Below are 16578 nucleotides of genomic sequence, written 5' to 3' on the forward strand. Positions count from 1 at the left end.
TAAAGCATAATTAATAACAAAATAAAGAGCCCTCCACTTCCTAATCAAATGGTCCCTTAATTAACAAAAATGACTTCTCACGCCATTAAGCTCCCCAAATACACCTTTCCCTTTTCTTCTTCTTCGTCTTCGTCTTCCTTCAACCTTGTTGCTCTCTCAACTCAATGGGTTACCTCTCCTGCAAAGCCGGATCCGCCATCGCAATCGCCGTCTCATCTTCCTCCTCCAGCAAAGCTTCTTCTGTTCCTCCTCCTCCCGAATCTCCCACCGAAGAAAACCGTCCCAGGCTTCGTCGATTCCTCCATCGCGATCTCGAATCCGCCACAGGTGGATTCGACATCAGCAATCTCCTCGGCCGTGGTAGCCATGGAAGCGTTTACAAAGCTGTCATCGGTTCGCGTCTCGTCGCCGTCAAGAGACCTTCGAAATCTCGCGAAATCAGCCGCGAGTTCCACAACGAGTTCGAGATTCTGTCCAGGATCCGTAGCCCTAGGTTCGTGAATCTGTTAGGTTTTAGCGCCGATAACTCCAAAGATCCGCTTCTCGTCGTCGAGTTCATGGGGAACGGGAGCTTATACGACGTGATTCACTCCGATTCCGATTCGAACTCGGTCGCGATCTCGAGCTGGAGCAAGAGAATCAAAATCGCTCTCCAGATCGCGAAAGCAGTACATCTCCTACACTCACAGGAGCCACCGATCATACACAGAGATATCAAATCAGCAAACGTACTGATGGATAAGAGTCTAAACGCGAAGCTAGGCGATTTCGGATTAGCGATCAGATGCAATGTGAACGATCAGAAAGTGAAATCAACACCACCTGCAGGAACAATGGGGTACTTAGATCCAGATTACGTAACTGCCGATAGATTAAGCAGTAAAACAGATGTGTTCAGCTTCGGGATCTTGTTGTTGGAGATAATCAGCGGGAGGAAAGCAATCGACGTTAGATACTCGCCGTCGTTTATAGTGGATTGGGCGATTCCGATGATAAAAAGAGGCAAAATCGGTGGGATTTATGATCCGAGAATCGGACCACCGATGGATGTAAGCGTGAGGAATCATCTGGGATTGGTGGCGGCTAAGTGTGTGAGAACGTGTAGAGAGAAACGGCCGGAAATGGAAGAAGTGGTTGGGTGGCTCACGGGGTTGACTAAGTCCGTTAGGTCTCGACGGTGGGATGAGTTAAGCATTGGAAACCCGTGTATGATGGTCGAGACTGTTGGTCGACCCGTGGAATGATTTTTTTTTTTAAATCAAGTGCTTCGCTTTGAAGCCATTTTTTTCTTTTTTCTTTTTGTGGTTTGGTCAATTTATTCGTTTAACATTACCATTACATCATTTTTTTTCTTCTTATTATAAGCTATTGTATAATTGTATTTATTTTAGTTATAATAGTTTTGCAAAATATTTTCTATGTTTAGTTTAAAGTTGAAAATTATTTAAAAACATTTCCAACCTCATAAACTCTATCCCGTTTACACGCAGAGTCAGAGTTAGATACCATTGTTTGGGCTATGGAATGCTTATTAGTGTTGGACTATAAATTTTTTTTTTTTGCTACGAATTGTTCAGACCTCCTAAGGATGACATTTAATATCCTAAGAATGACATTTAATATCGAGGATTGGCCAACCTTTTTATCAGAATTGAAGGATTTTACTTATTTCAAAGATAAATTTGCTAATTTTAGTATTAGATATATTCATTGAGAGGATCATATCCATGCTGATAAACTTGTAAAATGTGTAAGAGCACGATGTTTTTGTTTTTCCCATGTAAGCTCGTCGGTACCTAACTGACTCTTTCTCGAAAAGAGACATCTCCGATAACTTAATATATGGTGTTTGATTGTCAAAAAAAAAAAAAAAAAAAACTCTTTATCCACCTCTAGATTATATTTTAAAGTAAATTGTTTTCAAATATTTCATCCTTTTATGTACATGTGCATTAATGATATTCTCTAAATCATTTTTTTCTGAAGTCTGTATCACTCATGAAGAAGATCTCATTACTTAAAGTCATCAATTATCTATACTAGTATTTTTGCAGCAGTTTTTGCTCAAAAATCGGTTTTAGAAAGGTTTTACATTTAATGCTTATATTCATATCCAAACAAGTTTAATTAATTCTCTCTACTATTTTTATAACCAAACAAAATTAAAATATTTTAAATATCCATATATAATATTCTATAATTAATATAGATATTTAGAAGATTTATTCCATATTAAAAAAAATTATTCTCCTATCATCTTTTAAAAATTTTAAAATTTAAATGTAGTAAATCATCATATAATACATAAAATTGATAAAAATGGATATTTTTCCTGCATATATTGTGATTTGAATTTTTTTAAACGAACATATATTATTCAATTAATATAAAAAGTGTGTGTTCAACATACATATATCGTAAATTTACCGTATATAGTAAATTATAGAATTTTGAGAAATTTATAATTTGTAATTTATAACTGATACATCTAAACTTAATAAGAAGTCTAAAATTATGAATATTTAAACATATTAAATTTTCAAAATAATGCAAACGAGTTATATTATATGACAGACTATATGATATTACATGATTAAATTGATAATACTAAAAAATAAATTATTATTAATATGATACTTCAATACATGTGAAATCCTTATTTTACTATTTTAACAATACCACTATAAAATATGTCGAATCAAACTGATTTAATTAAGATTGTATTAAAAAAAATTGTTATACGATATACCACAAATTATATACAAAATCACTATAATTACAAAAGAGTACATTAACAAAATTAGTATTAAAATAGTACAATAAGAAAAAATTAAGAAAAATTTGCTCGCAATATACCGCGGGTCATAATCTACTACACTAATAATCTTCCTGCAAAACACCTATTATCGAGATTGTCACAGTAGCTCACGCATCATCTTCGTCTTACATGTACCATATGTCCATATGTAATGAGATTACCAATGTACTCAAGACATGCTTATAAACCATATCATTGATCTAACTTTATACAGTATATAGTACAGTTTTGTTTTTTGTTTTTTACGGATTATGGAAGAACCCAAATTAAAATAGAGGGTTTTAAAATCTATTCTCTAGAGTTAACTAAAAAGTAAACTGTTTTTCTAACAGAAAACTAATAATAATCAACTGATCAGTTTAAAACTCCCTACTATATATATGCTAGATTTATAACATGCAGGACTATAATTTTTTATTATTAACATGAACCGTTGATATAATTACAATTATTCAATATTAAAAATATCAATTCTTTTAACATATTTTCAGAATTATTTTTTCTTTATTTTGTGGTATACATTCGTTATCTTGCAGCTACTCTCTTTTCACATTTTATTATCTCGCTTATAATATTGATTACGAAGACATATCATAACTATTTTTCATATTTTTTCATCTTCTAATACTCTTTGGTTTTTTGTCGGTTGAGTGATCATTACTTAATAATACAAACGTACAAAATCTTAGAAAATATACCCACCATTTGTCGCGAAGTTTCTTTGACAATGTTATACTACACATAAATTTTGATTTCTAGTAATAAATCTCATAACTGGACTCATTTCTATCCATAAACATCATATTATAACATCAAATACTACATTTATCTTAACTGTTTGACAAAAAAAATTATGTTTACATATATAATTTTTTCTACTTTAAAATATGTATAGTCTACTATGTTTCTATATAGTGTTCTTTTATTTTGATTCTCCTAAATCTACAAGCTCATAATATTACTCTAACTTTTAAATATGTGTATTTATCAAAAAATAAAATTCATTTTAAATTTTAATTAAAATTCTATAGTCTACCACTACTATTATAATTGTTTTTTTTATTACAAATAGGTTTCTCAAATTTCTTCTTAGTATTGTCACTATTTTTTTGGTGTGTGTGATGTTCAGAATAAGTTTTATTTAATATGTTTTATTCCATGTAACCTTATACATTTCTCTTATATATATATATATATTATTTTGATTTTTGAGCATGTGATTAATATTTTTTTTGTTTTTTTGGATATACCTTTGTTTAACAAATTTCACCATTTTTCAATTTTAAAAACGATAAATAACATAGATCACTCAAACTATTTTAATTATTTATTTATTTAGAATTGTACCAAATCCTTCTAGTTTTAATCGGTAACATGAATTTATAATTTAACACTAAGAAACATAGTCTCAAGTTTTAAATACATATATATTAATTATAATATAATATAATTGATAATAATAATTTACACTGACTTTTATCAATAACATGAATTTATAATTTAACACGGAGAATTGAAAAATCTCTTGATTTAAAAAATCTTTAAATTTTTGTGTTTATGTTTTTTTTTTAACTCTCATTTTCTGTATCCTAATAATTGTAACTTTTGAAATCAATTGTTGTTCCATTAAATATATGATAGCTTTACAGTTGGTTTTATTAGTACATATAGCTTTACTGTGCATAAAAACTCTTATTTTCTACATCTAGTTACCGGCTAAATCGTAATGGTAATTATTATTAAGCCAAAACATTCAAAAATTTGAGAATAACGTACCAAATGTTTTACGGGAAACTTGGAAGAAATTAAATTCTTGGTTATAGTTTATGCTATCATTAGCTTGAGTATTTTTGAAAATAGACACCACAAAAAAAAAAAAATTTGAATGTCACATGCTTTTTAATTGGAGAGTTAGCAACGTTTTGTCCATTATATTTAGAAGTTAGTTACAGTTGGTTTAATTTTTTCTTTAATAATTAAATATAACTTAATGATTCTTTTATTCAAAACATACAGTTGTAAATATGAATGCAATGGCTTGGTTGTAACAAAGTGTTGTTATCCTTTTTCTATGGTGCACTGGCCTGGTAGTTATATGTGCCCGATTTATTGTGTAAGTTGTTAAATAGGTGATTAAAAATAGATGTCAAGAACCAAAGAGTAAATCTATAAAATGCTGCCATTCATTGTCTAAATCTTTGTTTTCCTTTTTTTAAAAAAATCCTATTTCTTAAAGGAGTCCAAGATAATAGAATGGGAAAACGTCAACACTGGTTCGTGGCCGCTTGTGTTTTCCTATTCTTGTCTCTGGCATCACAAATCTATTGTACGAGCGAAACCCATTTCTCCCGGTCGAAGCTAGGAGTTGGTTCGTCAGGTGACGTGCTATCGCCAAAGGAGAAAGATCTAATCAAGAAGCTCCCCGGGCAACCTTCTAACGTTAATTTCAGACAGTAGGGCGGTCATGTGGCTGTGAACGAAACGGCCGGTCGGTTTTTGTACTATTATTTCGTGGAATCCGTCAAACCTAGTAACTCTACTCCTCTCGTGTTATGGCTAAACGGAGGTATACACATAAATATTTAATATGTATTCCTCTACGTACAAACTCTTTTTACATTGGAGCTATTTATTTCATATAATCAGACTTTTAAAAACTTAGAAAAGATAATTAGTCTTCTAGCTACCATCTAGTTTTTTTTTATAGGAAATATATCGTTTTTTCTCTCTTAATCATTGAGAATTAAACATATTGTTGTAATACAGGACCAGGCTGCTCATCTCTACAATCTGTGGCATTTAAAGGAATGGGTCCATTCCGCGTACTAGAAGACAGCAAAAGGCTACTCCGCAATCCTTATTCATGGAACAACGGTAAAGTACATACATATATACTTTATCAAAGTCTATTAATTACTTCGTATTTTTTTGGTGTATATTCACAAGATATATAATGAGATTAGTATGTATGCAATCACACGTATATTGGATTTACATGCAGAGGCAAACATATTGTTCTTAGAATCGCCGGCAACTGTAGGATTCTCGTACTCAAAAACTTTAGATGCAAAACAAATTGCCGAGCAAGGGGACACGCTATCAGCTGAAGATAATTATATGTTCTTGGTGAATTGGCTTGAAAGGTTTCCGGAATATAAACGAAGAGAAATTTTCATCACCGGTCAGAGTTACGCGGGCCACCATGGTCCCCAACTTGCGCAGATTATCCTTAGCCGTAACAACCAAACCTTCATCAACTTACGAGGTATGATGATTGGTGCTCCAGCACTCGATGTAAAAGCCATAGACGATTCTGTCGAAGGATATCTGAAGAGTCGTGGTGTCTATGTGGACAACGTTAAACTCTGCAACGAGTGGAATACAGATACCGAGACAGATGATATGGAAAAGTGCATGGATATTGATACAATGCACCAAGCTAAATTTCAATATGTGGACTTGTCCAACATACACTCTCCGATATGCCTAAACTCCACATCGAGCATCAAACCCAAGAAATGTAGGACAATAATGGACATTGATCCGTGCGTAAAAAACTACATACATGCTTATCTTAACAAGAAAAAGGTTCAAGAAGCGATACATGCCATTGCCAACACCACGAAATTACCGTACCCGTGGGCTGATTGCAATTATGAATTGAATCCCGAGTGGAACGAAACTGAAAAATATGCCTCAATGATTCCTGTTCTTCACGAGCTGATGGGTAAGGGTCTCCGAATGATGTTTTACAGTGGAGACTTGGACGCGGTGGTGCCTTTTACAGCTACACTGGCCACACTCAAGGATATGAATCTAACGGTTGTAAATGATTGGCGTTCGTGGTTCACCGAAGGGCAGGTGGGAGGCTACACATTAGATTACAAAGGAAACTTGTCCTATGCAATTGTGAGAGGAGCAGGTCATGGTGTGACTAGGGACCACCCTATACGTGCACTTACACTCTTTACCAGCTTTATCCATAATACTCCTCTCCCCAAAACACCCTGATTTGTAACGTAACCTGTCACCCCTGTAATAAACTTAATAAGACTTAATTTGGTACAGATAAAAATAAGATGTGTTTGAAATTATTAAAATCTTGGTTTTTAAAGTTAGTAGCTCACTTCACAATACATGTCAATTTTAACAATTAGAGGTTTTTAAAGTTAGTAGCTCACTTCCTCGGTTAGTTGTTAAAACTGGAGGCAAGGAGTTTAGAAAAGAAACTTCAGAGATAAGAAAATGTGAAGCACGGGCAAGACAATCTGCCTTTGTATTTGACGCACGCGGGTTCCAAAAGATGGAGAATAGGGGGAAGGACTCCAGCGAGTTAAACTCATAGAGCAGGTTGGAGAAGGACGACCAATCTTCAGGGACTGCACCATAGTGAGTAACTCAGCACAATCAGTTTCGAAATCTTGACAAGCGATCCCTGAAGCACATATCCGCTCTATGACCCACAACAACGCTTCTAACTCCAAATGTAGGGGGAAGGGCTCGGTCTTAGACACTTGGCCCCCAACAACAAGGTTCGCTCCTCACCAACGCAACACCACCAGCCCAATCCTGAATGCACATTGGTTGCTTTCCAAGAACCATCAATCTGACAACCATGTGAAGAAACTTGGACACCTGAAGACAAAGATGGAGCTGACATGACCGCCGTAAAAGAGAATGCCTCTTCCAGGCTAACTTATCGCCCAAAGCCTGAGCAATTATATCCTTCACCTCGATCTCTAAACCTTGAAAACCTTATTTATTTATGGCCTTCTAGATTGCCCATAAAATCCATGGTAATTGAAGAAGTTGATCAGGATCACCCTGTTGAGAGGCACCCCTCCGAAAAACAAAATCCAAATTCGAGTACACCGACTCATATGGAAAACCCTCTGACGACACTAAAGTCGGAGACAAATCCCAAACTTCACACGAGCGACGAAATTCAAAGAAAATATGATTAATTGTCTCAACCGCAGAGTCACACCTTTTACACCAAATATCACATTGGACAATTCCGTGTATCTTTTATTTTTATAGATAGTTTTTACTTACTAAAAAAATTTACTTTATATTCTTTGTTAAATTTAATTTTATTTTAAAAACTCTAAACCCGCACATCGGACGGGTCCTAATCTAGTGTGTTATAAATCATTAAGAAATTAATTTAGCTAAACCTAAATCCACAAATCATCTCGTTTAATTATAAGATCTTAAACTTTAATTCTCCTTTATGAACCCAAATCGACATATAAACTCATTCAATATTATCAAATCTATACTTTTTTTTTGGGCAAAAAACATTTATACGCTAATTCTCTTTTATAAACTCAAACCGACATAAATATTCATTTAATTGTAAATATATAAACTCTTATAATTCTTTATAAACCCAAACCGACACATAATCTCGTTTAATTGTAATCCTAAAACTTTATTTATAAACCTAAACCAACATATAATCTCGTTTAGTTGTAAAATTTAAACCTTAAATTCTTATTTATAAACCCAAACCAACATAAATATGATAAATACATTGGTTCGGTTCGGTTCGGTTCGGTTCGGTTTTTTTTTAATATAAATGTGACACAAATTCCTGAATTATTTTAGTTAATACTTTTTACCTTTTTAGTACATTTAAATTAAGTTTTTATTAATTCAGTTTGGTAAACACAAAACTTTGATTTGTTTTTGAATTGAGTTCCAGTAATTTAAGTACGAAAATTTTCTTATTGTTTGGGTCATAATAGTAGTAAAATCCGGTTCGGACTAGAATTGAGATTGGTTTAATTTCGGTTAATTTCGGTTAAGCTAGTAACATAAAAAATAACAAGCCATAAAACGCGATAAAGAAAAAAAAAAAATGTCGACGGTAACAGAGACCGGCGGCGAATCGTCGGCGAGGAAGATGAAACGTAGTAGAGTATCACCAACGTCGATCGAATCACTAGACGCCGACATACTATGCATCATATTCTCTTTCCTTGATTTGTTTGACCTCGTTCACTGTACCGTCGTCTGCAATTCCTGGTACTCCAATCGAATCCAATCCAATACCTAGCTTCATGGTTTTGTGTATTTCTACTATAATCATCTGCAATTCAGTATTGACCCCTTTTTCGAATTGTTCTATTGAGGAATGCTGTAATCAAGAGGCTGAAGCTGCTGCAAGCTTCATGCCGGAAGATGCACCATCTCGGTTCTTCTGACTTCCCCAGCAGCAGTTCCACTTCAGTAGCTGATATAGACGTTGAAGATTTCGCGATGAAACATCATAAGCTGGCTTTACTAAGGGGTCGAATCCAAATTGAGCGATGGGAAGCTCATTCACACCGGTGAGACTGAGGCTATGTTCTTTTTTACCTTTTTGGTTTTTGTTTGGACTCTGCCATCTATGTTTCTAATGGTTTCTCTTATGTACAGGGTTTCTCAGTGTAGAATGAAGAAGGGTTTGCTTCTTACTGGTGTGGGTGATAAGGTTTGGGATTTTTTAGTTTGCAATTCGATTTAGGTATAGTATTCTCTAATTAGCAGCATTGGCTTAAAGAGTAATATGACTGCTTTATTAGGTTATGCGCCTCTGGTCATTAAAAAGCTACAAATGCATGGAAGAATACTCCCTTCCTGATGTTTCATCATTGATCGACTTCGATTTTGATGAGAGTAAGGTAAAACCTCTAAAGTTCATGGATGTTTCAAGTTACATTCAAGAAACTGGATATGAGCTAAAAAAAAAAAAGGATTTTGAATGATCAATGATGATACATAAACTTTTGCCGAGTCAAGCATTTGAATTTTTGAAACCACCATTATAGTATAGCAATATAATCTGTTTTCATGTTACCGTTTGTCTCGCTAGATTGTAACTGGATGTTTCCAGTTTAAGTACTCTATTTTTCATTTTGGCGAAATCTTGTTATTGTCTATTTAAGTGAGAAAACCAAACTATCTGGAGCAAGGGGATTATTCCTAACTTTGATTTTTTCTTCCTTTTGTTTGGAGATTGTTGGCTTGGTTGGTACCCGCATTAGCATATGGAGAAGAAACGGGCAAAGAAGCATTTTTCCATCACGTGAAGGCACCTTTCCTAAAGGCCTTTGTATGCGGTATGTACGCCTCAAATATCGACTTCTTAAGAACCTTCCCCGTTTCTTGAAATCTAAAGATTATTTTGCTATAGAAGGACCAACTGATATTCCATGTTACCTGATAATAATAACTGGTGTGATACTTCGACTTAGCTACTAGCCACTGTAAGGCTGGCTTCCTTACCCACACTGATACAGGTTTCTGATTCTTTTATCAACCAGTTACATTGATCCAGAAGCTGTAGTTGGATGTGAGGATGGAACAGCACGTGTATTTGATATGTATAGTAAGACTTGTTCGCAGATCATTAGGTGAGCTACATATTCTGTCTCTAGTATGTTATAGAACTCCTGAGAGTGAAATTTGGATTTACAATTTCATATGAGAACTTAATTCACAGCTTTCCTACCAAATTGGCTAATGTTGTCAACTATCTAACTGCAGGACTCACGGTGGGCCAATAACGTGCTTGTCTTTGAGCGAGAACCAAAAATTTCTTAGTGGGTCTTCACTCGGGAGAGTAACAGTATCTGACCCTATGATGGATCAACCAGTGGCTACCCTTAAATCCACGATAACTGCAGGAGGTAAACTCAAACTTCATTTCAGATTTTGCAACCAGTGAAATTTCCTAAAGCAACCTCCCATCTATACAGGTATACAGACCATCAGTTTTAACCAAAGCACTAATCTCGCCTTCACTGGAACAACTGGTGGATATGTTTCATGCTGGGACCTCAGGTATGTCGAAAAAGACCTCTGAGTTTGTTCCAAAGGTGCAAGTTTAACAATTGTATTATACCAAATTTTGAGATGTGCCTATAAACCAATCCTTATCACAGGAAAATGGGACGGTTATGGGAGAAACGAGTGAGCCCGAATGTGGTGTACTCGATACAACAGCTGCAAAATGATGCATCGATTATGGTTGCTGGTGGAATAGACGGTGTGCTGCGAGTGATAGATCAGAAGAGTGGAAGAGTTCTATCCAGATTTATAATGGACGATAAGGGACTCTCAACAACATTGAGAAGTAACAACAACCAAGCGGCGATTGAGAAAAGGTGGAGAGGAAAAAGAGTTTGTCAGGATATCGAAATCGATAAAATCGAAAGGAAGCTTCGGCCTCAAATCAGTTGCTTAGCAGTTGGGATGAAGAAGATAGTAACAGCTCACAATGGCAAATTCATAAGTGTATGGAAGTTCAATATCTAGGTGAAAATCAGAAAACATTGCGTTGTTTGTATGAGACAAAACTGGTGGTAACATATAGCATTTAGGATTACAAAAATTTGAAACAAAAAGAAGACACAAGAAAAGCGATTTGTTGTTTTGATTTGTCTATTTGGAGGATTTCTTGGATGGCTCAGCTTGAGATTCAGCTTTGATGATATTAAGTTGACCACCTTCTTTGCAAGCTGCATTAGCTGCTTTCACTTCATTGCAATGGTTTATGAATTTGGTAAGCTCCTGCTCCCATTATTCAACACAAACATAATCAATCAATCAATAAGCTCATAGTTTACACTTACAAATCGATTCAGATTGAAGAATAGAAGAGATTACCCGATCAGTGTCCATCTCTTTCGTCATTTTTGATGGTTTCACATTTCTCTTCCCTGGAGGAAGACGAAGAAGATGATAAGTTTACAAAAGGGATTCATTCATTTGTAAGCAGTAAAGAAAAAGAAAGTAAAAATACCTTTGCGAGTTTGAATGGATTTGCCATGGCGATTAGGAGCAATAGCTTTCCTCTTCTGTTGGCCCTTGAACTGATTGCTCTTCTGCGTCATCTTTTTGATCGTCGTTCGTTTCTACTTTCTAGGGTTTTTTTTCTCTTCTTCTGTCGACGAAGGGTTTTTGTTGTTAATAGAAGAAGACGACTCAATAGTCTATATAATGGGCTCTTAAGGCCTATATTTAAATGGGCTTATTCTTGAGCCCAGTTTGGAGTCTTCTTAATTCAACACTGCGAACTTTTTTATTCTTTGAAGAGGAAGACGATTTTGTTCAAGACACGGAGACAGAGAAAGCGGTAAAATCATCCTCCTCCTCTCTTCTTCTTCTTCCTTGTAGAAACCCTTTTCTCATTTTTGGAAGGTTCTCTCTTTCACAATCCTTTGTTGTGGATTCTCGCTTCTTTCGATTTTGGTTTTTTTTTTTTTTTTTTTTTTTGATTTTGTTGATTGTTTGTGAATGTGTGTTTCTACTCAGGTTTCATGACAGTGTTTTCAGAGACGTCATGACGCTGCATCTGTATCATCACTCCCGCTTGCTATTGAGAAATCTCTCTTTACCTCGGAGAGTTGCGATTTTGTGTAATCGGAACTGCTCTCTCATCTCTCCTTCCCTTCCACGCTCTGCGAAGGTGATTCTTATATCGCTTCGTTCTAAGTCTCTTTTAAGAGTTCTTTTTGCTCTTGTTATGTGTTTGTCTACAGTTGAGCTGATTAGTGTAAGATTTGGTGGCTAGTGTGTTATCGTTTCGTATAATACTCGTAATTTTCTAATACAAATCGAGTTCTGTTTACTCGAAATTGATCTTAAAGGCTTTGCTAATGTTAATAATACCCACATATGTGGTAATCAGTACTGTTGCAGTTCAGCCTGTAATTTGGAGGCAGCTAGTGGAAGTATACTGGCTTCGTCTAAAACTGAAGGTGTTGCGCTAGAGTTGATAAAAAATTCCCTCAAGTCAGAAGAAAGAGCAGCAACTTCTGCTTCAAATGGCAGAGTGATGCTTATTGATGGGACATCTATTATTTACAGGGCTTATTATAAGCTTTTAGGTATTGATGCTACTCATGTTTACATAGAATGATAAGTTTTTTTTTCCCTCGAGTCTCACACTTACTGACATTTGATTGGGCAATGTGCAGCAAGGTTGAATCATGGTCATCTGGCTCATGCTGATGGAAACGCTGACTGGGTTTTAACGATTTTTTCATCTCTTTCTCTTGTAAGTGAAATCTTTTATATTGTGCTCCAGATGTTCTTTTATATTGTACTTAAGTCGGATGATTTAGAAAAGCTTCTTGTAGCATTTACAGATGGCTGGTAAAGTAATCTTGGTTGCATATAATTGTGTTTGTTAAGGCTAAAGTTTCTCTTTCTTGTTTCCTGTTAAGATTATTACCTTATTTTCTTTCATTGTGCTCTCATTTGCAGCTAATTGATGTTTTGAAGTTTCTCCCATCCCATGTGGCGGTATATTCTATTTTCCATTGATTATCTCATTTCTTTATATCTGTGATAGTCGAATGAAGCTCCTGTAGTTTTCTTAATGTTGGATACCCCTTGTTAACTTAATTAACTGTGTCCATGCAGGTGGTGTTCGACCATGACGGTGAGTTCTATTGTAAGCAGACTATGAGTCTGCCATAATTTGTTAGATTCATGGACTTCTATCTATTTTCTGTGGTAGGGTAGGAAGAATTCAGGTTTTTGGGGACTTTTAGTATCTATAGTTGACCACTTAAAGTGTGCCTGTCAGATGATTTAACCAAATTTATTGGTAGGCCCCTAATCTAGTTCTAATTCAATAGTTATGGCCTCTGTACTTCCTGATTTTAATTACTTAAGTATACGAATGCTGGCCCCTTATTGATTGATGCTGATTGCTCCGATAGCCATCTATAGATTTGATTTTCATTATCCTCGTACAGATGAATAGTTAAATAATTGTCTTCAGCTTGTTGAATGTTGTGCTTTGGAGTATGTTGAGTGCTGTTGTTTTTAACTTCATTTGTTTCTTAGGCCACTACCGACAACTTGTATTCATAGGCCTGAGAGTAAGCAGGTGGAGGTCTAGATGGTGATATGACCAAAAATTAATTACTTGATGTTGATAGACATTGCTGTATTCTTTATGGGATCGTCTACTAAGTTATCTAGAAAGCCTTCTAGTAATGCATGTTAGTGGTAATCTGACAAATATCATCTAGTAGCAGGGTTATGTCATATGTGAGGAAAGAAGATTAAATGGTTTGTGGATCTGTACGTCTATAGTTTACTCATTTTTAACAAAATAGAGCCTTTTTTCAGGAGTTCCTTACGGCACTACTTCTAATTCATCTACAGGTTATCGTTCTGCAAAAGGTAAGCTCCATGTCCTTAGTCAAACTATAGTTATCAGTTGAAAGTATAAGAAATGGTTATTTTTGCATGAGAGTTTAGTTAGTATGCTGACTCATGGTGATGAATGTAATTATCAATCGCTGAGGATCTCAAATCGCTATACAAGCCTTCAGTATATGGCTTCTATAAACATATACTTGTATTTTGAACTGATTTTCTGCTGTGTGCCTAGCATAAGTTATTCCAAATATTATGGCTTACTTGTCAAGGGTGACATCTGCAGTGATATGCCAGCTTTGTCTACCTTTGGGTGTTTTGCTTGCAGCTTTTGGGCAGCCATAAACTTAGGTGTAGTCTAGAGAATAGAGGGTCAGTCATATGCGCTTATATTCCGATCTTTGGCTATATTTATTTAAAATTAGGTCATCTCTAATGATGAGCGTCCAGTATGCTGCTGTCTTTTCTTGTTACTGTTCTATACATGCTGACATAGATATTCATGTCCAATACTTTCTTTCTTTCTACGTGATGGTAACACTTCTCATAATTATAATTTTAGGCCCTTTTGCTCTCTTAATCTCGATATGATTCTCCCTTCCTTTAGTGCAGAGTGTGAAGGGTATTTTTTATGTAATCTCATCAGTATACTGTCTTTGTTCTGTGTTAAAAATTTACAGGCATGAACTTCCGTCATACTCTCTACCCTGCCTATAAAAGTAATCGTCCTCCCACACCTGATACCATAGTACAAGGACTTCAATACCTCAAAGCGTCCATCAAGGCAATGTCTATAAAGGTTATAGAGGTAAATCATACTCATGATTGCCATATTTCCTTTTATTGTGATGATTTCTCTTTAATGGGCAGAAATTCCATGAAGACAGGTGCCAGGTGTAGAAGCTGATGATGTTATTGGAACATTGGCTATGCGAAGCATTAGTGCCGGTTTCAAAGTACTTATTTTCAGCTATTCGAGAAGTGGTTACTGCTTACTTAATGCTCAGGGCCTGTTCAATTTGTCCTTTTCCTAGAAGTGGACTGATCATATTTTTGTACCCCCTTACAGGTCCGAGTTGTCTCTCCGGACAAAGACTTCTTCCAGATTCTTTCTCCCTCGTTGCGTCTTCTTCGACTAACCCCACGCGGATCAGAGTATGAAATTCATGTTAGATGAATCATTGCCTCGTTGTAGAATTTTGCGTACTATGAAACCCTTGCTAGACACTTAAAGAGGTTTTTCTTATGTAATCAAGATATATTTTGCTGAGACATTTCCTAAAGATATTCTATGACTGCTCTGTGTATCTTGTATGTTTTTTTCCACTCAATTGTGTCAATGCTACTGCTTCTTGTGGCAGGTTGGCTTCTTTTGGAATGGAAGATTTTGCTAAAAAGTTTGGCAATTTGGAACCAGCACAGTTTGTTGATATCATCGCCCTTGCTGGAGACAAGTCTGATAATATTCCAGGTTAAGCCGACCTCTTCTTCCCCTCACAAAATTGTTATTTCTTGGGAATTTCCCTTTCATATCTGCATTGTGTATTTGGTTAATACAAAGGTTTAGCAAAAGGGCACACAGAAAAAGGTAAAGTGATGTAATGATGTTTTTGTTATGCAGGAGTTGATGGCATTGGGAATGTGCACGCAGTGGAACTGATATCTAAATTTGGTAGTCACTGAGTCATTTTATATGCTTTGAATTCATTGATTTGCGGCCCATGTTTCCTATTAATCACTATTATTGCATTATCAGGCACGGTAGAGAATCTGTTGCAGTCGATTGATGAGATTAAGGAAGGAAAAATAAAGGAGGTGAGTGAAGTGATGTCGCATAGGCAAGCTAGTACTTCTGTGATATGCAACGCCTAATTTTGAACTCTTCCTTTGTCTTTGCAACAGTCCCTAATAGCTAACGCGGAGCAAGCCATGCTAAGCAAGAAATTGGTAGGTTGTTTTATTTTATTTTCTACTTTCATTTATTTCATCTATTGAGTTTCACAGGGTAGGGATGATGAAATTGTTAATCGCAGGCACTGTTACGATCTGATCTCCCAGATTACATAGTACCGTTTGACACGAGTGATCTTACATTTAAGAAACCAGAGGTTTGTATAACGATTGATTGATTACATCTACTACAATATACTAGTTCAGACAAGTAACTGAGGTTTATCTGTGATGTTGTATAGGATAATGGGGAGAAATTGAGGAGCCTGCTAATCGCGATTGCGGATTACGCAGAAGGATTTTCAGCTGATCCAGTCATCAGAAGAGCTTTCAAGTTGTGGGAAAATCTGGAAGCAATGTCATGATGATATTTTTTAAGCATCGTTTTCTTGGTCATTTCTTTTGTACTGGGGTACATAAAATAAGGTCAAGTTTAGAGGGTTGTCCCACAATCAATCCTTTTGTAAAGCATACTTATATTGAAACTAATGATGAAGTTGATGCTAATTCGGAAGCTTTTATTGATTGTTAAAATATAACCCAATAGTGACCAACTTCCATTACATTAAAATAAGACACCAGGGACATTTCAAGGCCTTCTCTAAACTCGTCTTAAAAGCCGTCTGAAGCTCTGTTAACTTTGCTAA

At 35.4% G+C, this 16578-nt stretch overlaps 5 protein-coding genes across 15 annotated transcripts; 4 read left to right on the forward strand and 1 right to left on the reverse strand.

Annotated features, from left to right (window-relative positions):
* The first annotated feature begins 164 nt into the window (after positions 1-164).
* LOC104781038 (serine/threonine-protein kinase-like protein At3g51990) lies at positions 165-1410 on the forward strand. The gene has a single exon (XM_087511382.1). The coding sequence runs from the start codon at positions 165-167 to the stop codon at positions 1242-1244; it is 1080 nt and encodes a 359-aa protein (XP_087367508.1). The 3' UTR covers positions 1245-1410.
* A 3605-nt stretch (positions 1411-5015) lies between these two features.
* LOC104781040 (serine carboxypeptidase-like 38) lies at positions 5016-6893 on the forward strand. Its single transcript, XM_087509096.1, has 3 exons — positions 5016-5384; positions 5585-5692; positions 5820-6893. The coding sequence occupies exons 2-3, from the start codon at positions 5626-5628 to the stop codon at positions 6827-6829; spliced, it is 1077 nt and encodes a 358-aa protein (XP_087365222.1). The 5' UTR covers positions 5016-5384; positions 5585-5625; the 3' UTR covers positions 6830-6893.
* A 1741-nt stretch (positions 6894-8634) lies between these two features.
* LOC104781041 (F-box/WD-40 repeat-containing protein At3g52030) lies at positions 8635-11276 on the forward strand. The gene is made up of 9 exons (XM_010505614.3): positions 8635-8848; positions 8956-9153; positions 9242-9296; positions 9388-9486; positions 9821-9924; positions 10129-10218; positions 10352-10494; positions 10564-10648; positions 10750-11276. The coding sequence occupies exons 1-9, from the start codon at positions 8682-8684 to the stop codon at positions 11120-11122; spliced, it is 1314 nt and encodes a 437-aa protein (XP_010503916.1). The 5' UTR covers positions 8635-8681; the 3' UTR covers positions 11123-11276.
* LOC109132689 (uncharacterized) lies at positions 11093-11750 on the reverse strand. The gene is made up of 3 exons (XM_019244742.2): positions 11610-11750; positions 11474-11526; positions 11093-11377 (listed from the first exon to the last, which is right to left on the reverse strand). Exons 1-3 carry the CDS (start codon positions 11698-11700, stop codon positions 11249-11251), a joined length of 273 nt encoding a protein of 90 aa, XP_019100287.1. The 5' UTR covers positions 11701-11750; the 3' UTR covers positions 11093-11248.
* Positions 11677-16438, forward strand: LOC104781042 (uncharacterized). 11 transcript variants are annotated; one of them, XM_087511388.1, is made up of 16 exons: positions 11677-11942; positions 12122-12275; positions 12498-12696; positions 12787-12866; positions 13076-13114; positions 13235-13253; positions 13952-14005; positions 14662-14789; positions 14869-14937; positions 15051-15136; positions 15343-15452; positions 15603-15653; positions 15738-15796; positions 15884-15928; positions 16015-16089; positions 16174-16438. In XM_087511388.1, exons 2-16 carry the CDS (start codon positions 12150-12152, stop codon positions 16294-16296), a joined length of 1263 nt encoding a protein of 420 aa, XP_087367514.1. In that variant the 5' UTR covers positions 11677-11942; positions 12122-12149; the 3' UTR covers positions 16297-16438. The 11 variants fall into 11 exon arrangements, 4 of the variants coding, with proteins under 4 accessions (XP_087367514.1, XP_087367515.1, XP_010503917.2 ...); XR_015597441.1 differs by having other exon boundaries at positions 11754-11942; positions 14865-14937; positions 15051-15217; XR_015597440.1 differs by having other exon boundaries at positions 11754-11942; positions 14865-14937.
* The last annotated feature ends 140 nt before the right edge of the window (positions 16439-16578 follow it).

The sequence above is a fragment of the Camelina sativa genome, chromosome 4 (assembly GCF_030686135.1).
Source record: "Camelina sativa cultivar CO46 ecotype springtype chromosome 4, ASM3068613v1".
Lineage (NCBI taxonomy): Eukaryota > Viridiplantae > Streptophyta > Magnoliopsida > Brassicales > Brassicaceae > Camelina > Camelina sativa.

Coding starts and splice junctions, on each gene's coding strand:
- LOC104781038 (XM_087511382.1), top strand. CDS start 165: ATGGGTTACCTCTCCTGCAAAGCCGGATCCGCCATCGCAATCGCCGTC.
- LOC104781040 (XM_087509096.1), top strand. CDS start 5,626: ATGGGTCCATTCCGCGTACTAGAAGACAGCAAAAGGCTACTCCGCAAT. Junction 5,693..5,819: donor TCCTTATTCATGGAACAACG/GTAAAGTACATA, acceptor ATTTACATGCAG/AGGCAAACATATTGTTCTTA.
- LOC104781041 (XM_010505614.3), top strand. CDS start 8,682: ATGTCGACGGTAACAGAGACCGGCGGCGAATCGTCGGCGAGGAAGATG. Junction 9,154..9,241: donor TGGGAAGCTCATTCACACCG/GTGAGACTGAGG, acceptor TCTTATGTACAG/GGTTTCTCAGTGTAGAATGA. Junction 10,219..10,351: donor ACTTGTTCGCAGATCATTAG/GTGAGCTACATA, acceptor ATCTAACTGCAG/GACTCACGGTGGGCCAATAA.
- LOC109132689 (XM_019244742.2), bottom strand. CDS start 11,700: ATGACGCAGAAGAGCAATCAGTTCAAGGGCCAACAGAAGAGGAAAGCT. Junction 11,527..11,609: donor ATCCATTCAAACTCGCAAAG/GTATTTTTACTT, acceptor GTCTTCCTCCAG/GGAAGAGAAATGTGAAACCA. Junction 11,378..11,473: donor AAGAGATGGACACTGATCGG/GTAATCTCTTCT, acceptor TAATGGGAGCAG/GAGCTTACCAAATTCATAAA.
- LOC104781042 (XM_087511388.1), top strand. CDS start 12,150: ATGACGCTGCATCTGTATCATCACTCCCGCTTGCTATTGAGAAATCTC. Junction 15,453..15,602: donor CAAGTCTGATAATATTCCAG/GTTAAGCCGACC, acceptor TTTGTTATGCAG/GAGTTGATGGCATTGGGAAT. Junction 15,929..16,014: donor CCATGCTAAGCAAGAAATTG/GTAGGTTGTTTT, acceptor TGTTAATCGCAG/GCACTGTTACGATCTGATCT.